Source organism: Mytilus galloprovincialis, chromosome 13 (assembly GCF_965363235.1).
Source record: "Mytilus galloprovincialis chromosome 13, xbMytGall1.hap1.1, whole genome shotgun sequence".
In the NCBI taxonomy this organism is placed as follows: Eukaryota; Metazoa; Mollusca; class Bivalvia; order Mytilida; family Mytilidae; genus Mytilus; species Mytilus galloprovincialis.
The window spans coordinates 69,700,775-69,724,712 of NC_134850.1; the positions used below are offsets into that span (position 1 = coordinate 69,700,775).

The window sequence follows — 23,938 nt, forward strand, 5'->3', positions numbered from 1 at the left end:
TTAGACATGGCAGCCATCTTGGTTGGATGGCAGGGTCTCAGACACATTTTTAAACAATACCCCCAAGGATGATTGTGGCAAAGTTTGGCTAAACTTGGCCCAGGAGTTTCAGAGGGAGAAGATTTTTGTAAAAGTTTACAGACAATGGACGACAGAAGCCAAGTGATGGGACTAATGATGACGAGTGGTAAATAGTTCTTACCTTCACATGCTGGTGGAGGTGCTGGCCATGTACCACCAAGCTGACATATTCTGGTTCCCAAATCTCCAGCTGGTAACTGGTAACCAAATTCACATGTGTATGTCACTTCTGTACTTGGCACAACATCAGTATTAGTGGATGTAATTGTAAACTCATTTATTCCAGGAGCTGAACATTTTGTAACTGAAAGAAAAAAGAAGTCATGCAACATTTGTATTACTTTGATATTTAACAAAGCTGTTTTTTGTCATTTGCCACACTCCTTTGTAAGGCAAAAACAAATTAAATCTATAAACCAAGAGCCACTACTCATTTACTATATCTCTACAATAAAGCAGCAAAACTAGCATCCTAAATTAGAAGGATTTTAAAATGCACTGAACTCATAAATAAATCAAAGCGCTGTAAGCACTGTAGGCAGTTAACCAAAAACCAAGGCAAACGTAATTATGAAAACTGTGGCAATGTTGCTTCAAATTTTTTTTAAAGATTTAAAAAAACAAACATTAAACATTCATATATAATTGTACATTTATGTTCATTTAATGAATTAATCATTAAGGCAAATAATTCATATTTTATCAAGGTTTTCAATAGCAACATATATATGAAGTATATTTTTTTTATGGTCATGAGTCTTGAGTCAGCAGTGGTACAAATTCGCAATGATTGCAGTTCTTCTAGTTGATCGTAATTGTTCGTATTAGTTGATTGTTAGTAGTTCAAGTTGACTTTACAGGCCTCTACATTATCATTTTTTCTAACTTGTCCCTTCGGACAAGTTGCAAGAAAATCAACTTGTCCGAACTCTCAACTCACTTGTCCGAATTCATAATTAATAAAATGCTCCGCAGGGCCCAGCTTGATACGACCACAGAGGTCGAACCCTGAACAGTTGGGGTAAGTATGGACACAACATTCAAGTTTGATACATCTCTGAATTTGGATTGTGATTAAATATTTGACACAGCATATGTTTCTGACACAGAATGAATGTGGTCTAAGAACTTAAAATTTTTAAATTGGACATTTACCTACTAGTATTATGGTCCAATATCCAAAATCTGAATACATGGTTAGATTCCGCATATCAAAGAACCCCAAGAATTCAAATTTTGATGAAATCAAACAAATTTAATTTTGAACCCTTTTGACATCAATGTGGACAAATTTGATAACGGGGCCCAAAAATAAAAAATCTAAATACATGGTTAGATTCAGCATATCAAAGAACCCCATATATTCAATTTTTGTTAAAATCAAACTAAGTTTAATTTTGGACCCTTTGGACCTTAATGTAGACCAATTTGAAAATGGGACAATACTGTGCAATTGAATATTTTTTGCTATTGCGCAATACTGTGAAATTGAAAATTTCTTGCTTTTGCGCAATACTGTGCAATTTGATATTTCTTGCTATTGCACAATACTGTGCAATTGAATATTTCATACTATTACGCAATACTAGGCAATTAAAAATTTCTTGCTATTGCACAATACTTAATATAATAATTTTCACATCCTGTTTGGTGTGTAACTCCTACCATATCATCATGATCATTATTATTTACTTTTAAATATAAATCAAAAATAAACCACGAAAATTTTAAAGAAAAAAAAAGGAAAAAAAGAAAAAATTCCCCTCCCCAATTTTTTGAACCCCCTTATGATTCATCACCCAAACTTAATCCCAGCCTTCCCTTTGTGGTATGGTAACTTGCGGTACAATTTCAGAGAGATCCATACACTTCAACACAAGTTATTGTCTGGAAACTAGAAAAATGTTTGTTTGTTGGCCCTTTTTGGTAACTTTTTGGCCCCAAATTCCTAAACGTTTATTGCAATTATCCCAAAACTCAAACCCAGCTTTCCCTTTGTGATATTGAAACTTGTAGTACAATTTCAGAAAGATCCATACACTTACACACAAGTTATTGTCCTGAAACTAGAAAAATGCTTGTTTTTTTGTCTCTTTTTGGCCTCTAATTCCTAAAATATTGAGACAATTACCCAATAATCAATCCCAGCCTTCCCTTTGTGGTATGGTAACTTGCAGTACAATTTCAGAGAGATCCGTTCACCTGAACACAAGTTATTGTCTGGAAACTAGAAAAATGTTTGTTTTTTGGCCGCTTTTTGGCCCCAAATTCCTAAATGTTTAGGGCAATTACCCCCAAACTCAAACCCAACTTTCCCTTTGTGATATGGAACCTTGTAGCACAATTTCAGAAAGATTCATACACTTACATACACGTTATTGTTATGAAACTAGAAAAATGTTTGTTTTTTTTTTGGACACTAGTTCCTAAAATTTTGAGGCAATTACCCCCAAAATCAATCTCAGACTTTCCTTTGTGATATGGAACCTTGTGGTACAATGTCAGAGAGATCCATACACTAACACACAAGTTATTGTCTAGAAGTTACAAAAATGCTTATTTTTGGCCCCTTATTTCTTAACTGTTGGTACCATAACCCTCAAAATCAATCCCAACCTTCCTTTTGTGGTATCGAACCTTATGGTAAAATTTCATAGAGATCCATTGACTTAAACTAAAGTTACAGTGCGAAAACTTATGTGTCTTCGGACGACGACGACGTCATACCAATGTATGACAACTAAAATTTTTTGCGGTCGTTAAAAATCTGACATATTGATGATATGCAATAATAACACTTGCGCTTTGATTGTACCTAATAAAGGGAGCATTTTGTTATGTTATATGAATACCACATCAAAAATCATTTTATTATTTCAGACTGAAAGATTATTTGCAAGACTGAGTTCTCTGACTACAATGTCACAGTCATGTGTCGATCATTAAATCATCATTTCTTCCCAAACCACTAGGTTCTCCTATGGACCTACATGTATTCATTCTGTAGTAGTGGTATGGGTTAAACCATGGATGTAAATGCACATGGCCACCTTGTTTATAATTAAACCTTTTCAATTCATTGATGGTGTCAAAACAAGCTTTTACAATTTATTTTGATTTGTATATACATCACATTGATATTATATGATCATGAAGTACATAAAACATTTCACTAAAAAAAATCTGCCTTTTTAGATTTTATTTAATTTTTACATCTTAACTTATTATTTTTATATATACATGTTGATCTTATTAAATAAAACCTCTTTTAATTGATTGTTGTGCATGAAAACATATCAAATAAAACATACTTTAATTTAAAATTTAAAAGTTGAGGTCAAACTTCATATGGAGGTGCTCCTAATTCAAAGAGGCTCATACATGTATTAAGAAGCATTAACATTGTTTTCCCCCCTTACTTATATTTCCCTGGTCAATGGCTGCCAGCATGATCAAATACGTTCGATCAGAGACATATTATACAAGTATTATATGTCTGTGGTTCAACCGATGAATATTTATTTCATTTTCTATGATCTATAAAAGTTAACAATCATTCATATTTTTGGGAATGTATAAGTCTTGAATTTGATCTATTTAACATTTGACCTCGATTTTTCACTTGTCCCATCGGACAAGTATTATGGTGAATCTACTTGCCCGACGCCTGTGTCCATTTGTCCCGGACAATCGGACAAACGGTAATGTCGAGCCCTGCTTTAGTACGAGCTTGTAAAAGTATGAATGGACTTGCTTCCCTGGAAAGAAAACTGAGTTTGTGTTCTACAGTACAAAAGTTATGAGACACAAATCAGACAAATGTTTACTACTACAGGGATCAATGGTGAGGTCTGACTGACCTGTCCATAGTAAATGTAAATGACTCCCACCTTCACCCCAAGTCCATGATGTCTAAGTTTGGAATAAAAGGACAGGTGTTAGGTCTAGCAAAGTGATATGCATATGTGACGCCTATGAGATTGACCTTGTATGTCATTCAATCTTTTTGAAATGACAAACAGGAATGAATATGGTTTAGGAGTTGGTATTTCAACCTTTTACAAGTTCTCAAAACACACACAAGAGAGTGACCCTAGGGACTACCCCTATTTTTCATTTGATTTTTTATATTGTCCCATACATGAATTTATATGGTTTAGGGGTGGGGATCTCGACCGTTATCAAGTTTTCAAACAGGAGGGGGTGGGGGACCCCAGTGACTGCCCCTATATTTCATTTGCAGGGATGATTCCAGGTGTTTTCAAATGGGTTCCTTGAACATCAAATTGGGAATTTTTATTCTAATTGGGAATTTTTTAAGCATAAAATCTAAAACGAAATAACATTATTTTCCTGAAAAACGGAAAATGTATATTATTAATTTTAACATGTACACTGATGTTCATGTAAGTTGTAACATTTTGAATAATTCTGGATGGGCTACTGTTATTACATGAATATCATTGAACATGATGAGCTAGTCTATCATCTTAGCTATAGTTACCTATTCCTATTACAAAAACATATATTTCAGCTAACATAAACCACTGAAAAAAATCATTCATCGGGTATTTTTTCAACAGCAGGTCATCTCTATAAATTTACCTTAATTCAAATGGATTTCAAATTGAACTGGTCAATTGTCGAATTCAGAAAAGCAATTACAAAAGTTCATATACTTAATTGATAAGATATTTAAAGCATTGAACCAGTGTTCTTTAAAATTATTTGGATCATCTTCAAAACTTTTGAAATAGTTCAATAATGATGACATCGTATTTCATGAATGGTCTATTATCAACATTATTTTCAAAAAACGCTCAAACTTTTGTCTTTTGAGGAAATAATTTCATTTACAAAACAAGTTTTCATCATATTATATAACTGGCTCTGCTGGGCGATCTGCTTTTACGAGATCGGCGTCCATTAAACCTTATCCATCAATGTTATATCAAAATTTGAATTTGCTCTCTGCCGAGGTCTCCTTTGACAACCATTTTTATCAACCTGCTAGGCGATCTGCTTTTACAAGATCCAATACTCCCATAACATATTAATCAATTGTATTCGGCTGCTAAAATTGTTTCCCACATGTTGACATAATTAAATCGAACATTACGAAGATGCGATCGTAAACAGCATTCTTATTCGGATTTTAAAACGTTTTGACACAAACTATGAAAAATTATAGTTGCCTTAATCGGTGACAGAAACTTTTTCGGAAATATCGATTTTTATTTTATTTTCCTGAATTGGGAATTCATTTTAATGTACATTTTTTTGGGGCCGCTGCCCAGTTTAAAGGCCGCTAAGCGGCCCTAAACTATATAGTGGAATCATCCCTGATTTGATTTGTTATATTGTCCAATACATGAATATATATGGTTGAGGGGTGGGGATCTCATCTGTTTCCAAGTTATCAAACAGGATTGGGTAGGGTGACCCTTAGGACTATCCCTATATTTCATTTGATTAGTTCTTTTGTCCCATACATGAAAATATATGGTTTAATTTAAAGGTTAGGATCTTGACTGTTTCCAAGTTCTCAAACAACAGGAGGGTTGGGGTGACCGCAGGGACTTCCCCTATATTTTATTTGATTTGTTATTTAGTCCCATACATGAGTATATATGGTTAAGGGGTGAGGATCTCGACTGTTTCCAAGTTCTCAAACATGAGGGTGCAGTGACCCTAAGGACTCGCCCTATAATTCATTTGATTTGTTATATTGTCCAATACATGAATTTATATGATTTATGGGTGGGGATCTTAACCATTTTCAAATTCTCAAACAGGAAGGGGTAGAGTGGCCCCAAGAACTCCACTTATATTTCATATGATTTGCTATATTGTCCCATACATGAATATATACTGTTTAGGGGTGGGGATCTCGACTGTTTCCAAGTTCTCAAACAGGAGGGGTGGGATGACCCACAGGGACTCCCCCTGTATTTCATTTGATTGGTTATACTGTCCCATACATGAATAAATATGGTTGAAGGGTGAGGATCTCAACTGTTTCCAAGCTCTGAAGCAGGAGGTGGTGGGTGACCCTAGGGACTTCACCTATACTTCATTTGATTAGTTATATTGTCCCATACATGTATGTATATGGTTGAGAGGTGGGGATCTCATCCGTTTCAAAGTTATCAAGCAGGAGGGGGTAGAGTGCCCCAAAGGACTCCACATACATATCGTATGATTTGCTTACATTCAGGTATCATATAATATACTGTTCCCAGCTGTCACAAAGACTCACATTGTATTGGATTTTGACATCAAAATTTGTCAAAAAGTAATTTTGAGTTTCCTATGGATACCTATTGATCTTCAGAACGCTGGCAATGTTGCACCATTATATTCTGCTCTACTTCATCATCGTTGTATTTAATTGTACGTTTCTCACATTTTCAGTACAAAATATTTTCTGTTTTTTTTCATTCTTTTACATATATCTTTTGGTTTTCAATTCTAGTGTTTATATTTATTTACCATGCAAAGATGTATTTTGTCATCTGTCTGATTTTTTTAAAAGTTCAAAGATCACCAAAACCCGGAATTACCCATATCCGCTTCCGGAATCAGATCCGATATTGTAATTTTCTTCTCATGTCAGCCATTTTGTTTTCAATGTTGTTTTTGTCAGATACGATTTTACTTGAATTTACACATCATTTGTCGGCAATTTTCTGTATAAAGCTAGCGGTTGAACAAAATGAACATCGCTGTCATGAATAATAATGCTAAAAACAAGTTTTGAGATCGTTTATTAGGAGACTTTGGTAAAAAGGTTTGCAAAATTATTTTTTTATTTCTTCTCAAGTCGGGCATGTCGAGCGTAGCTAGTAACCAAGTCGAAAGTCCGACTGCAAAAGTGGAAGTTCGCAGACCTCGGACAACCGCTAATTTTAACCCCTGCCTCCAAATTGAAAAGATACAAAAATTTGGTCTTATAATTTAAAATTGCCGCCAACAGCATGAACAGTGGACAATGGTGGAACTTATTTTAAGACTACTGATGTAGTTGACTACCTATTGATGACAAACAATATTCCTACGACTTTTGCCATTTGGGAAATCTAAACTACTTGTCTTTAGAAATTTTTGGCGATTAAACATTTCAACCATTTGTTCTTTGACAGCTTAGCCAAAATCTCAGGGGATAATAAACTACATAAAGATTCCTAATGTGCCCTACTTCTATGTACAGTATGTGCAACTTCAAAACTTTTGGATAAATCGACGATCATTTTTTTTTCTGATCATATTTTTTGTAATCAAGAATTAAAAGTATGAAAAAACTGTCCAATTAGTTATAAATAACATAACTTCCAGCAAGATAATAACAATGGCACATATTTCAGCATTTATTGGGTAGAACACAAATCAAGGGTGTTCGCATAAGGCAGCTTATCTGCCTAAAAAATCACTTGTCCTAAGATTTTCTTTCCAATAATTTAAGGTGCATGACGAAAAAAAAGGTTTGAAAACTGACTATTTAAGTGAATTTTCTAAGTCCAAGGACAATAACTCTGCGTATAATATTCATAACTTGTCATGATAAGACTTTATACTAATTATCAAATAAATATCTTCAAGCATGACGAAAAAAAGTACAGAAAACTGATTATTTAAGGGAATTTTTTAAGTCCAAGGAACATTACTCTGCACAAAATCATTAGATCACAACAAAATTCAAATTTAATCTGTAGCTTGTCATGATAAAACTACCTTGATCAAAAACTTAAACCTGAAGTGGGATGAACCGACGAACAGATGAACGTACACACAGACCAGACAACATAATGCCCCTCTACGTTCGAAGATGGGGCATAAAAATGTGGAAAACTGATTTGCCACACTGACCTATGGACAGACAGTCAGCAAACCTAAAGTCCCCTACCACTTGGTCTGTAAGGTACTTATGTTGATGAGTGGTAAATAGTTCTTACCTTCACATGCTGGTGGAGGTGCTGGCCATATACCACCGAGCTGACATATTCTGGTTCCCAAATCTCCAGCTGGTAACTGGTAACCAAATTCACATGTGTATGTCACTTCTGTACTTGGCACAACATCAGTATTAGTGGATGCAATTGTAAACTCATTTATTCCAGGAGCTGAACATTTAGTAACTGAAAGAAAAAAGAAGTCATGCAACATTTGTATTACTTAGATATTTAACAAAGCTGTTTTTTGTCATTTGCCACACTCCTTTTTAAGGCAAAAACAAATTAAATCTGTGAACCGTGAGCCACTGCTCATTTACTATATCTGTACTTTAAAGCAGCAAAACTAGCATCCTAAAATAGAAGGATTTTAAAATGCACTGAATTCATAAATAAAAAAATCACTTGTCCTAAGATTTTCTTTCAAACAATTTAAGGTGCATGACGAAAAAAAAGGTTTGAAAACTAATTATTTAAGTGAATTTTCTAAGTCCCAGGACAATAACTCTGCATATAATATTCAGAAATCAACAAACTTCCAACCAGATCTTGTCATGATAAGACTTTATACTAATTATCAAATCAATATCTTCAAGCATGACGAAAAAAAAAAGGGTTGAAAACTGATTATTTAAGGGAATTTTCTAAGTCCAAGGACAATAACTCTGCATATAATATTCAGAAATCAACAAACTTCCAACCAGATCTGTAACTTGTCATGATAAGAATTATACTAATTATTAAATCAATATCTTCAAGCATGACGAAAAAAAAGTACAGAAAACTGATTATTCTAGGGATTTTTTTAAGTCCAAGGAACATTACTCTGCACAAAATCATCAGATCGCAACAAAATTCAAATTTAATCTGTAACTTGTCATGATAAAACTACCTTGATCAAAAACGCAAACCTGAAGTGGGACGAACCGACAAACAGATGAAGGGACACACAGACCAGACAACATAATGCACCTCTACTATCGAAGATGGGGCATAAAAATGTGGAAAACTGATTTGCCATACTGACCTATGGACAGACAGTCAGCAAACCTAAAGTCCCCTACCACTTGGTCTGTAAGGTACTTATGTTGATGAGTGGTAAATAGTTCTTACCTTCACATGCTGGTGGAGGTGCTGGCCATATACCACCGAGCTGACATATTCTGGTTCCCAAATCTCCAGCTGGTAACTGGTAACCAAATTCACATGTGTATGTCACTTCTGTACTTGGCACAACATCAGTATTAGTGGATGTAATTGTAAACTCATTTATTCCAGGAGCTGTACATTTGGTAACTGAAAGAAAAAAGAAGTCATGCAACATTTGTATTACTTAGATATTAAAAGCTGTTTTTTGTCATTTGCCACACTCCTTTTTAAGGCAAAAACAAATTAAATCTGTGAACCATGAGCCACTCCTCATTTACTATATCTCTACAATAAAGCAGCAAAACTAGCATCCTAAATTAGAAGGATTTTAAAATGCACTGAATTCATAAATAAATCAAAGCGCTTAAGGCAGTTATCCACAAACCAAGGCAAACATAATTATGAAAATTATGGCAATGTTGCTTCAAGGTTTCAAAAGCAATGCATATATCAATGTATATTGTTTATGGTGAGCCTGCAGTGGTACAAGTTCGCAATGATTGCAGTTGTTCTAGTTGGTAGTTAACGTTGGTTTTAGTTGACCTTTAGTAGTACAAGTTGACTTAGTATGAACATGTAATAGTATGAATGGACTGGTTTCCCTAGAAAGAAAACTGAGTTTGTGTTATATAGTACAAAAGTTATGAGACACAAATCAGATAAATGTTCACTACTACAGGGATCAGCATACCTATGTCTCGCTTTTTGACTCCGTCAAGGCGAGACAAAAATCACTTGTCCTAAGATTTTCTTTCCAACAAATTAAGGTGCATGACGAAAAAAAAGGTTTGAAAACTAATTATTTAAGTAAATTTTCTAAGTCCAAGGACAATAGCTCTGCATATAATATTCAAAAATCAACAAACTTCCAACCAGATCTGTAACTTGTCATGATAAGACTTTATACTAATTATCAAATCAATATCTTCAAGCATGACGAAAAAAAGTACAGAAAACTGATTATTTAAGGGAATTATTTAAGTCCAAGGAACATTACTCTGCACAAAATCATCAGATCGCAACAAAATTCAAATTTAATCTGTAACTTGTCATGATAAAACTACCTTGATCAAAAACTTTTAAAAACCTTAAGTGGGACGAACCGACGAACAGATGAACAGACACAGACCAGACAACATAATGCCCTTCAACTATTGAAGATGGGGCATAAAAATGGTGAAAACTGATTTGCCATACTGACCTATGGACAGACAGACAGCAAACCTAAAGTCCCCTACCACTAGGTCTGTAGGGTACTTATGTTGATGAGTGGTAAATAGTTCTTACCTTCACATGCTGGTGGAGGTGCTGGCCATGTACCACCGAGCTGACATATTCTGGTTCCCAAATCTCCAGCTGGTAACTGGTAACCAAATTCACATGTGTATGTCACTTCTGTACTTGGCACAACATCAGTATTAGTGGATGTAATTGTAAACTCATTTATTCCAGGAGCTGTACATTTGGTAACTGAAAGAAAAAAGAAGTCATGCAACATTTGTATTACTTAGATATTAAAAGCTGTTATTTGTCTTTTGCCACACTCCATTTTAAGGCAAAAACAAATTAAATCTGTGAACCATGAGCCACTACTCCTTTACTATATCTGTACTTTAAAGCAGCAAAACTAGCATCCTGAATTAGAAGGATTTTAAAATGCACTGAATTGATACATAAAAAAAATCACTTGAAAGTCAGGCCTTAAAGCACTGCCTTTAAAAATCACTTGTTCTAAGATTTTCTCCCAACCATTAAAGGTGCACGACGAAAAAAAAGGTTTGAAAACTGATTATAACATTGAATTTTCTAAGTCCAAGGACAATAACTCTGCATATAATATTCAGAAATCAACAAACTTCCAACCAGATCTGTAACTTGTAATGATAAGACTTTATACTAATTATCAAATCAATATCTTCAAGCATGACGAAAAAAAGTACAGAAAACTGATTATTTAAGGGAATTTTTAAGTCCAAGGAACATTACTCTGCACAAAATTATCAAATCGCAACAAAATTCCAAATTAATCTGTAACTTGTCATGATAAAACTACCTTGATCAAAAACATAAACCTGAAGTGGGATGAACCGACGAACAGATGAACGGACACACAGACCAGACAACATAATGTCCCTCTACTATCGAAGATGGGGCATAAAAATGGGGAAAACTGATTTGCCATACTGACCTATGGACAGACAGACAGCAAACCTAAAGTCCCCTACCACTTGGTCTGTAGGGTACTAATGTTGATGAGTGGTAAATAGTTCTTACCTTCACATGCTGGTGGAGGTGCTGGCCATTTTCCACCGAGCTGACATACTCTGGTTCCCAAATCTCCAGCTGGTAACTGGTAACCAAATTCACATGTGTATGTCACTTCTGTACTTGGCACAACGTCAGTATTAGTGGATGTAATTGTAAACTCATTTATTCCAGGAGCTGTACATTTGGTAACTGAAAGAAAAAAGAAGTCATGCAACATTTGTATTACTTAGATATTAAAAGCTGTTTTTTGTCATTTGCCACACTCCCTTTTAAGGCAAAAACAAATTAAATCTGTAAACCGTGAGCCACTACTCATTTACTTTATCTCTACATAAAAGCAGAAAAACTAGCATCCTAAATTAGAAGGATTTTAAAATGCACTGAATTCATAAATAAAAAAAATCACTTGTCCTTAGATTTTCTTTCAAACAATTTAAGGTGTATGACGAAAAAAAGGTTTGAAAACTGATTATTTAAGTGAAATTTCAAAGTCCAAGGACAATAACTCTGCATATAATATTCAGAAATCAACAAACTTCCAACCAGATCTGTAACTTGTCATGATAAGACTTTATACTAATTATCAAATCAATATCTTCAAGCATGACCAAAAAAAGTACAGAAAACTGATAATTTAAGTGATATTTTAAGTGCAAGGAACATTACTCTGCACAAAATATTCAGATCGCAACAAAATTCCAAATTTATTAAAATCTATAACTTGTCATGATAAAACTACCTTGATCAAAATCTTTAACCTGAAGTGGGACCAACCGACGAACGGACACCCAGACCAGACAACAAAATGCACCTATACTATCGAAGATGGGGCATAAAAATGTGGAAAACTGATTTTGCATACTGACCTATGGACAGACAGACAGCAAACCTAAAGTCCCCTACCATTCGGTCTGCAGGGTACTTATGTTGATGAGTGGTAAATAGTTCTTACCTTCACATGCTGGTGGAGGTGCTGGCCATGTTCCACCGAGCTGACATACTCTGGTTCCCAAATCTCCAGCTGGTAACTGGTAACCAAAATCACATGTGTATGTCACTTCTGTACTTGGCACAACATCAGTATTAGTGGATGTAATGGTAAACTCATTTATTCCAGGAGCTGAACATTTCGTAACTGAAAGAAAAAAGAAGTCATGCAACATTTGTATTACTTAGATATTTAACAAAGCTGTTTTTTGTCATTTGCCACACTCCTTTTTAAGGCAAAAACAAATTAAATCTGTGAACTGTGAGCCACTACTCATTTACTATATCTCTACAATAAAGCAGCAAAACTAGCATCCTAAATTAGAAGGATTTTAAAATCCACTGAATTCATAAATAAAAAAATCACTTGTCCTAAGATTTTCTTTCCAACAATTTAAGGTGCATGACGAAAAAAAAGGTTTGAAAACTGATTATTTAAGTGAATTTTCTAAGTCCAAGGACAATAACTCTGCATACAATATTCAGAAAGCAACAAACTTCCAACCAGATCTGTAACTTGTCATGATAAGACTTTATACTAATTATCAAATCAATATCTTCAAGCATGACGAAAAAAAAGTACAGAAAATTGATTATTCAAGAGAATTTTTTAAGTCCAAGGAACATTACTCTGCACAAAATCATCAGATCGCAAAAAAATTCAAATTTAATCTGTAGCTTGTCATGATAAAACTACCTTGATCAAAAACGCAAACCTGAAGTGGGACGAACCGACAAACAGATGAAGGGACACACAGACCAGACAACATAATGCACCTCTACTATCGAAGATGGGGCATAAAAATGTGGAAAACTGATTTGCCATACTGACCTATGGACAGACAGACAGCAAACCTAAAGTCCCCTACCACTCGGTCTGTAGGGTACTTATGTTGATGAGTGGTAAATAGTTCTTACCTTCACATGCTGGTGGAGGTGCTGGCCATGTACCACCTAGCTGACATACTCTGGTTCCCAAATCTCCAGCTGGTAACTGGTAACCAAATTCACATGTGTATGTCACTTCTGTACTTGGCACAACATCAGTATTAGTGGATGTAATTGTAAACTCATTTATTCCAGGAGCTGAACATTTCGTAACTGAAAGAAAAAAGAAGTCATGCAACATTTGTATTACTTAGATATTTAACAAAGATGTTTTTTGTCATTTGCCACCAGGGGTCGAAATTAGCGCTAGTCCGGTAGTCCAGGACTAGTAAAATTTGCGTCGGACCAGTAGATTTTGTCAGCTGGTGGTCCGGCGGACCAGTAGAAATTTGTCGATAAAAATCACTGATTGCATCGCAATCTCCGTTTGTTTACAAAACAATTTACCTCTGAAATCTATTACACGGTACTGGAGGGTATTACAAATGATCAAGTTAATTAATATCTCGGGTGAGCGTCCTTCACAACAATATAAAATGTGGAAATTTTTGGAAGGAGTTAAACCGCCGGACAAAAAAATTAAGATAACTGAAAATCAAAAGGAAGATCGAAATAAAGTATACGATAGTGACAAAAGGAAACGCAAATACCAAAAATCATGGGAAAAAGATCGTGAATGGTTGCATTATTTAGTAGATCGAATATTTCTGGACAGCGCTCCAGACGACCTAGTCAGGCACCCTATGGTCGTCATGAGGATTGCGATGACGTGGAAGACAATGTTGATATTTTTTCTGTCCTTGGTCCTGATTTTGATAAAGAAAATCATTGAGATTACCAAAGCCTTTATCAACATCAGAATAAAGACTATTGCTTTGTCTAACTTATGTAAACGAAAGCATCAAAATAAAATTAAACATCTGTCATTTACATTAGTGTTTGTCAAATTAATGTCATTTTTGCAGGACCAGTAGATTTGGAGCCGGACCAGTAGAGTTTTCAGTCCACTGGTCCGGCTGGACAGTACACAAAAAAGCTTAAATTCGACCCGTTTGGCACACTTCTTTTTAAGGCAAAAACAAATTAAATATGTGAACCGAGAGTCACTACTCATTTACTATATCTCTACAATAAAGCAGCAAAACTAGCATCCTTAATTAGAAGGATTTTGAAATGCACTGAATTCATAAATAAGTAATCACTTGTGCTTAAAATTTTACAATCCAACAAATTAAGGTGCATGACGGAAAAAAAAAGGTTTGAAAATTGATTATTTAAGTGATTTTTTTTGTTAAGTGCAAGGACCATAACTCTGCACATAATATTCAGACCAGAAACACATTTCAAACTTGATCTGTAACTTGTGCTTTTAAATCTATGTTTTAATTATCAATTCTAATGTGACATGCTTCTTTAGCTTTGTAAACAACACTGTGATAAAATTCTCGATAAAACATACTTAGCGCAGACTCAGAGATATACATAATAATGGCTGTTACAATATACTTTCCACGTAAATCTACATATATTGGAACCTATTTGCAGCCCTTTGCCGATTTTATTGTTTTAAAAAGTGCAATTAAAAAAAGACAAAATAACTTTTATTCTTATTCGTATGCATAATAAAAAGAAGTAATGCACAAGAGCTCGGAGAAATCAACAAAATAAAAATTAAATAAAATTCCGCGAAAGTCTATTAATCTTTTTGGTGCATTTAAGTCATTTCAAAACATGACGTCATACAAATGAAACCGCTAAAGTTGAAAGTTTTCTGTTATGTGAACCATCGGAATTGGTATGATATTGTATTAAAACTGATTTTTGAGGTAGGTTTTGTTTTATTTTCTATTCTATTGCATTATTCACATATTTACTCATTTCAGCAAGTCAACATGGCGGCTCCTTAGTTACAAAATGTCAGCTTTGGATTTGACGGAAGATTATGAGAAAATCATGTAAATTAAAAATGGCAAATGTTGGGTTTGAGAATTTAAAGAATTAAAAAGTTTTTGTTCCAGCGGTTATTCACTAAATAACCTACGCAAGCTACCTATTTATAAAGATATTTGATATTTATCTAACAGGGAGTAAAAAAGAACAGCCACACACACAGCATACCTACGCTCGATTCAGTTTTTTAATGATCGTATTTGTCCTATTAGAATCGAAATAATTCATGGAAGCCATAGATTGTTGGAAATTTACACATGGCCTGGGCCGTAATATTCGTAAATTTTATCCCTCGCTAACGCTCAGGATAAAATTCGAATATCACGGCCCAGGTCATGTGTAAATTTCCAACAATCTATGGCTTCCATGAATTATTTCTTAAATCAATATCTTGAAGCACGATGAAAAACAGTACAGAAAGCTCACTATTTTAGTGATTTTTTCACATCACATCAAAATTCAAATTTAATCTGTAACTTGTCATGATAAAACTATATACTAATTATGAAATAAAGATCAGCAGGCATGACTTAAAAAGAGTCAAAACTGATTATTTGAGTGAAATTTCTAAGTCCAAGGAACATAACCATGCACATAATGTTCAGACCTCAACTAAATATGAATCTGATCTGTAACTTGTCATGATAAAACTATATACCTATTATCAAATCAATATATTTGAGCACAACTAAACTAGAGGCTCTAAAGAGTGTTGCTCACCTTGGTCTATGATCATACTAAACAAAGGACTTACATATAGAATTCATGATAAAATTGTGTTTTGGTGATGATGTGTTTGTCAATCTTACTTTACTGAACATTCTTGCTGTTTACAATTTTCTCTGTCTATAATGAACTTGGCTCAGTAGTTTCAAAGGAAAATATTTTGTAAAATTTTACAAAAATTTACATAAATTTATGAAAATTGTTTAAAATTTACTTTAATGAGCAATAACTCCTTAAGGTGTCAATTGACTGTTTCGGTCAAGTGACTTATTTGTAGATCTTACTTTGCTATACATAATTATTGTTTACAGTATATCTTTATCTAAGATAATATTGAAGATAATAACCAAAAACTGCAAAATTTTCTTAAAATTACCAATTCAGGGTCAGGAGTCCAACTACAGGTTGTCTGATTTGTCTAAAAATTTCAGGGCAGTTAGATCTTAACTTAATGAACATATTTAAATGAATGAGATTTGCTCTAAATGCTTTGAATTTAGAGATAATAGCCAAATATTGCTTTGTACCCCTATGCACTATTTTTTGCCATGTTGGCCATTTTAATTCATGGACTAGGTCATTGGACACATTATTGGACACATTATTGAAACAACATACCCTTAAGATGATGGTTGTCTTAGTAGTTTCAGAGCAGAAGATTTTTAAAAAAGATTACTAAATTTTTGAAAAATGGTTAAAATTAGACTACAAAGGGCAATAACTCCTTAATGGGTCAACTGACAATTTTGGTCATGTTGACTTTTTGTAAATCTTACTGTGCTAAACATTATTGCTGTTTACATACAGTTTATCTCTATCTTTTATAATATTTGTCTGAAAATTTCAAGGCAGATAAATCTTGACCGGAAATACAATTTGCTCTAAATGCTTTGGTTTCAGAGATATTAGCAAAAATCTACATTTTACCCCTATGTTCTATTTTTAGCCATGGCGGCCATCTTGGTTGGATGGCAGGATCTCGGACACAATTTTTAAACTAGATACCCAAAGGATGATTGTGGCAAAGTTTGTTTTTAAATTTGGCCCAGTAGTTTTAGAGGAGAAGATTTTTGTAAAAGTTTACAGACAATGGACGACAGAAGCCAAGTGATGGGACTAATGATGACGAGTGGTAAATAGTTCTTACCTTCACATGCTGGTGGAGGTGCTGGCCATGTACCACCGAGCTGACACATTCTGGTTCCCAAATCTCCAGCTGGTAACTGGTAACCAAATTCACATGTGTATGTCACTTCTGTACTTGGCACAACATCAGTATTAGTGGATGTAATTGTAAACTCGTTTATTTCAGGAGTTGAACATTTTACAACTAAAAGAAAAATATTTCATGCAACATTGTATCTTATATTCTATCAACTGAAGTATTTTAAAACTACGTAATCAATATCAGATTTATTTTTTATCTGCCTTAATTATACACTCCACAAAGGCAAAAACACTTAAATGATTTACTGTCAGACACTGCACACTTGTGATTCCTACAATCTTTCAATAGAAAGTTGAGAGTTAGGGATGTTAAAATGCATCACACATTTATCATGCTCTACAAAGTTTGTTTTCTACTTTTATATTGTAGGACGATTCTACTTAGAATTTAAAATTTGTTGTTGAAAAACAATGAATGTGCAATTTAAAAAAAATAAATGCATCCCCTATTAGTACTGCAACCAGTGTTTTTAAAACTTTAATGGTCCGGAAGAACACACACCTAAATTATATATCGATGGAAAGAGGACAACGTGTACAATAAGAAAAGTTGGGTCGTAAAAATCCAGAATGGTCACATTTTTGTGAAATTGAGGTCAAAGGTCAGACCTAAAAATATCAATATTTCAACCACAAGGACAAAAAGGTTAATTTTTCTGATATTTATTCAATAGAATGCTACAAAAACGATTCAATCATAAGCATATGCTATAAACGATGTTAAAACAACAAATTTGACTACTTATATGAAGAGCTGCCATTACAAAATGGCGTTGATTTGAAACCTTCTGATTTTTTTCCATTTATGACATAACAAAAGAAGAAGTGGCCTTGACCTTTTCACATCCATAAATTTTCATATTGTGTATAGTGTTTCACTACTGTATATTACAGATTTATTTTCTAAACTATAAAACACCTGTTTTTCAAATGATTTCAATATTTTTTCTATCTATCAAGCTGAAAACAGTGTTTTTAATTTTGCATCTAAAAGGTTGTGTATTTTGTGAAAATTAGTATACAGTTATAGATAAATACATATTGTGTATTTGAAAAGTCTGGACAGATCAGTTTTAACACAAAATATACCATAGTCACCCGAGGCGAATGGGAGGTTTAAAAAAAATCATAAGTGTTCCTTGCCTTGATTAGGGATTTGGTTGAGTGTAAAACAAAGTCAGTTTGGTGCATGAACATTGTCTTAGTGGGATAATCCTGGTAAAAAAGTTAACTCATCAATTTTGTTAGCAAAGGATGAAAAACTATACAATGTAATGCCAATTTTTCTAATGTTGTAATTCAAAATCAGTCATAATCCTTATATAACTTTTAAAAGCGACACACAATAGCTCAAGTATTCATTAAATAGGGACATGAATCAATCTCTTAGTCATCATATGATGACGTACGCGTATTAGCAATACAACACACTTCCCTTTCTTATACAAGAACAAGTTCGGCGCAAGACAGAGATTGTTCAAAGCAAACACAGTTTTTGAGTACAAATGACATCTGGAGCATAAATACCGTCTTGATTCGGTCAAACTCGTCAGATATAGTCTTACCTTTGCATAGGAAACACAAAAGCAATGTGAGTACAAAGTTTCGATCTATGTTCGTGACCCATATTTCCATATGCATATGCATGATATATCTGCACGACCAATCCCAAATGTAATGGGGCGAATGTTGCTACAGAAACGATTGATTTTGTAAATCTAAAAGTGACTTGGTAATGCATGGATAAATGATTACTCACATTAATTAGCACAACTTAAAAGACTGTCAACACGTTTACAGGACTTAGTTTTGTGTAGTTTTCTGGTTTTTTTTTTAAGGTTTTTCTTTTACACAAAAAACCTGTTTTCATATCCAAACTACAAGGAAGAAACTGAGCGCGAGATCGTATAAAAGTGCCAGGTTGTGAGGATACATGTCGACCAGTTTGATCACATATATGGATTTCTGTTGTTTCTAATTTAAAGTTCCCCAAGAGTGACTTGGGAAACGAAATATGGTCACTTGGTCTTCTCCCAACCGGCAGTTAAACGAAGTGGGGCGTCCGTTTGGCTGTGCGGGATGTATCAACTTCGCAGTCACGTCCTGTCAGAATGGGGACGTTAAATCTAATGCCTCGTGTAAAGAGAGTGCCAGGTTCTTTGCACGTTAAGAACCCTTTCAACAACTCTTCGAGGGGTCTGTAGGTGGCCTGTTGCAATTGAAAATTTCTGTCCCAATCCAATATACCATCATTTTCCAGTAGCAGTCCAAATTTTCCCGACCATCATCCCGAATGGCCTTTATTATGACCAGACCTACCTATTTTTTTATTGTTAACTTGTTCTCGTCCCGAACATGCATGAAATATTTGCCACTGGACGTTGAGCAACCAACAAGCAACAATTTTGCCTTCTGGTGCAAGTCTCATAACATCACTGATGATTCGCCCAAGGAAAGCAGAATATCAAGAGAAGTTGGTTGTAGCATCACCTTGTCACACACCAAATCTCTGCGAAACTTCAATAGTACTTTTTCCCGAACAACTTGCATGCATATTAATTGCTCTGAGGTTAAACATTGACATACAATGTATTTTCACACAATATCAACTATAGTCATTATCCGGAAAAACCTCTTATCCGAAGGATTTGGTTAACTTTTATAAAAAGTCAAAATTTTATTAACAAAAATATAACTTATTTAAAAAAAATACACGAAAGAACTACTATATATATTCAAATCACTAAAAATAAATTAACTTTTCCTACAAAATATACATAATCACATCGAAACTATTAAATTCATTGTGAAGGAAAAAATAAATGGTGGTGTGGATTGACGGATAGGAAATATCCGTAATTAAAAAAGGTACAAATGATGTTTTTATTTTTGAGTTTTTGACAAAATTGTTTGGAATTTGCCCAAAAAAATTTGCATGCAGTATCGCAATAATATGTTTTGTCCTCTCAAACGTCAAATACTATTTTTGAATGATATGTTTTCTCGTTTTCAAAGAAAAATGCGTTAAATTTCTATCTAAAAAAACAGCCAACTTTATGTTTGAAAGTTTTACTTGGAGATGGTATTATATTTATGTCTTCATCATTTCGATGATCCTTGATGATATGTGCATAGAAAATATTTACGAAAATAGCGGGAAATTCAACCAAAAAATATATTTTTGGATTTTAAGGTAACTACCCAAAACCGTAAATTGAGGGGTACCCCATTAAAGGGATAAAATACAAAAATGTGACCATAGAAATTTTTTACGACCAGACCGAAATTAAAATATAGATATTATTCTATCATTTAAAACAATTTGCAGTCGTGTGTTATTCTGGACCATTAAACTCGTTAACTTAGCGTCTTTTTCGATGTCAGTTGCAGTACTATATTACATGTATTAGTAAAGAATGCCTAGATTGAGCCTTATAACAAATTTCAGAAAGATCTTTTTTGAAATTTTCAATAAAAATACTACTAAGTGAACATTTTTCCAGACTATAAAAATTAATATGAAGTATTTTTACTATTGACAAAAGCTCCATATTTTCATAGTATCTAACCTTCATGAGATTTTGATGGAATGATTATTTCAGTAAAACCCTACTCCTTAAGTCAGGTGTATACTATCAAACTGTCCAAGATCAAGCTGTGTTATATCTGATTAGGAACTGACGAATGAAAAGTGAGTTTGGGTGCAATATTAAACTCTTATTTCTACTACTGTAAATTCAGAAATTATTGCGTGCCTTCAATATTGCAATTTTTTCATTTTAGACTAAAATGTGATTTAATTTTTTTGCAATAAGTCATATAAAATTAAAATTATTGCAAATATAGCCATGTCGCATTTTTTACAATAATAAAAACATTTTTATAATTTCTGAATATATAGTAACATGAGTAAGTAAGGGTATAATATCAGACTGTTTAAGGGCTGTGAAATTACTGACGAGGAACTGACATATATAAATAAGGCAGTGAGTTTGGGGTAAAATATAAAACTCTTATTTCTACTACTAACTTGAACATACTGGTACTATTCCTCTCCAGGACGGTCCAACTTCACAGGTCAACACAGAATACTTACTTGAACATTCTGGTATAATTCCTCTCCAGGACGGTCCCACTTCACAGGTCAACACAGAATACTTACTTGAACATACTGGTATAATTCCTCTCCAGGACGGTCCCACTTCACAAGTCAACACAGAATACTTACTTGAACATACTGGTATAATTCCTCTCCAGGACGGTCCCACTTCACAGGTCAACAGAGAATACTTACTTGAACATACTGGTATAATTCCTCTCCAGGACGGTCCCACTTCACAGGTCAACACAGAATACTTACTTGAACATACTGGTATAATTCCTCTCCAGGACGGTCCCACTTCACAAGTCAACACAGAATACTTACTTGAACATACTGGTATAATTCCTCTCCAGGACGGTCCCACTTCACAGGTCAACACAGAATACTTACTTGAACATACTGGTATAATTCCTCTCCAGGATGGTCCCACTTCACCGGTCAACACAGAATACTTACTTAAACATACTGGTATAATTCCTCTCCAGGACGGTCCCACTTCACAGGTCAACACAGAATACTTACTTGAACATACTGGTATAATTCCTCTCCAGGATGGTCCCACTTCACAGGTCAACATAGAATACTTACTTGAATATACTGGTATAATTCCTCTCCAGGACGGTCCCACTTCACAGGTCAACACAGAATACTTACTTGAACATACTGGTATAATTCCTCTCCAGGAGGGTCCCACTTCACAGGTCAACACAGAACACTTACTTGAACATACTGGTATAATTCCTCTCCAGGATGGTCACACTTCACAGGTCAACATAGAATATCTACTTGAACATACTGGTATAATTCCTCTCCAGGACGGTCCCACTTCACAGGTCAACACAGAACACTTACTTGAACATACTGGTATAATTCCTCTCCAGGATGGTCCCACTTCACAGGTCAACACAGAATACTTACTTGAACATACTGGTATAATTCCTCTCCAGGATGGTCCCACTTCACAGGTCACTACAGAATTCTTACTTGAACATACTGGTATAATTCCTCTCCAGGATGGTCCCACTTCACAAGTCAACACAGAATACTTACTTGAACATACTGGTATAATTCCTCTCCAGGATGGTCCCACTTCACAGGTCAACACAGAATACTTACTTGAACATACTGGTATAATTCCTCTCCAGGATGGTCCCACTTCACAGGTCAACACAGAAAACTTACTTGAACATACTGGTATAATTCCTCTTCAGCATGGTCACACTTCACAAGTCAACACAGAATACTTACTTGAACATACTGGTATAATTCCTCTCCACGATGGTCACACTTTACAGGTCACTACAGAATTCTTACTTGAACATACTGGTATAATTCCTCTCCAGGATGGTCCCACTTCACAAGTCAACACAGAATTCTTACTTGAACATACTGGTATAATTCCTCTCCAGGATGGTCCCACTTCACAGGTCAACACAGAATACTTACTTGAACATACTTGTATAATTCCTCTCCAGTACGGTCCCACTTCACAGGTCAACACAGAATACTTACTTGAACATTCTGGTATAATTCCTCTCCAGGATGGTCCCACTTCACAAGTCAACACAGAATACTTACTTGAACATTCTGGTATAATTCCTCTCCAGGATGGTCCCACTTCACAGGTCAACACAGAATACTTGAACATACTGGTATAATTCCTCTCCAGGACGGTCACACTTCACAGGTCAACACACAATTCTTACTTGAACATACTGGTATAATTCCTCTCCAGGATGGTCCCACTTCACAAGTCAACACAGAATACTTACTTGAACATACTGGTATAATTCCTCTCCAGGATGGTCCCACTTCACAAGTCAACACAGAATACTTACTTGAACATACTGGTATAATTCCTCTCATGGAGGGTCCCACTTCACAGGTCAACACAGAATACTTACTTGAACATACTGGTATAATTCCTCTCCAGGACGGTCACACTTCACAGGTCACTACAGAATTCTTACTTGAACATACTGGTATAATTCGTTTCATGGAGGGTCCCACTTCACAGGTCAACACAGAATACTTACTTGAACATACTGGTATAATTCCTCTCCAGGACGGTCACACTTCACAGGTCACTACAGAATTCTTACTTGAACATACTTGTATAATTCTTCTCATGGAGGGTCCCACTTCACAGGTCAACACAGAATACTTACATGAACATACTGGTATAATTCCTCTCCAGGACGGTCCCACTTTACAGGTCACTACAGAATTCTTACTTGAACATACTGGTATAATTCGTCTCATGGAGGGTCCCACTTCACAAGTCAACACAGAATACTTACTTGAACATACTGGTATAAATCCTTTCCAGGACGGTCACACTTCACAGGTCAACACAGAATTCTTACTTGAACATACTGGTATAATTCCTCTCCAGGATGGTCCCACTTAACAGGTCAACACAGAATACTTACTTGAACATACTGGTATAATTCCTCTCCAGGACGGTCACACTTCACAAGTCAACACAGAATTCTTACTTGAACATACTGGTATAATTCCTCTCCAGGATGGTCCCACTTCACAAGTCAACACAGAATACTTACTTGAACATTCTGGTATAATTCCTCTCCAGGACGGTCTCACTTCACAA

General features: G+C 34.8%; 1 protein-coding gene across 1 annotated transcript in view; it reads right to left on the reverse strand.

Moving 5' to 3' along the window:
- The window catches only part of LOC143056192 (sushi, von Willebrand factor type A, EGF and pentraxin domain-containing protein 1-like), a 60,898-nt gene extending 41,245 nt beyond the window's left edge, over positions 1–19,653 (reverse strand). Inside the window, exons 1-9 of the mRNA XM_076229272.1 lie at positions 19,620–19,653; positions 17,146–17,328; positions 13,353–13,535; positions 12,400–12,582; positions 11,454–11,636; positions 10,467–10,649; positions 9,144–9,326; positions 8,034–8,216; positions 203–385 (exon numbers count right to left, since the gene is read on the reverse strand). Coding sequence (XP_076085387.1) covers positions 203–385; positions 8,034–8,216; positions 9,144–9,326; positions 10,467–10,649; positions 11,454–11,636; positions 12,400–12,582; positions 13,353–13,535; positions 17,146–17,328; positions 19,620–19,653 — 1,498 coding nt within the window. The remainder of the gene's footprint in view (positions 1–202; positions 386–8,033; positions 8,217–9,143; positions 9,327–10,466; positions 10,650–11,453; positions 11,637–12,399; positions 12,583–13,352; positions 13,536–17,145; positions 17,329–19,619) is intronic.
- Between the last annotated feature and the right edge of the window lie 4,285 nt (positions 19,654–23,938).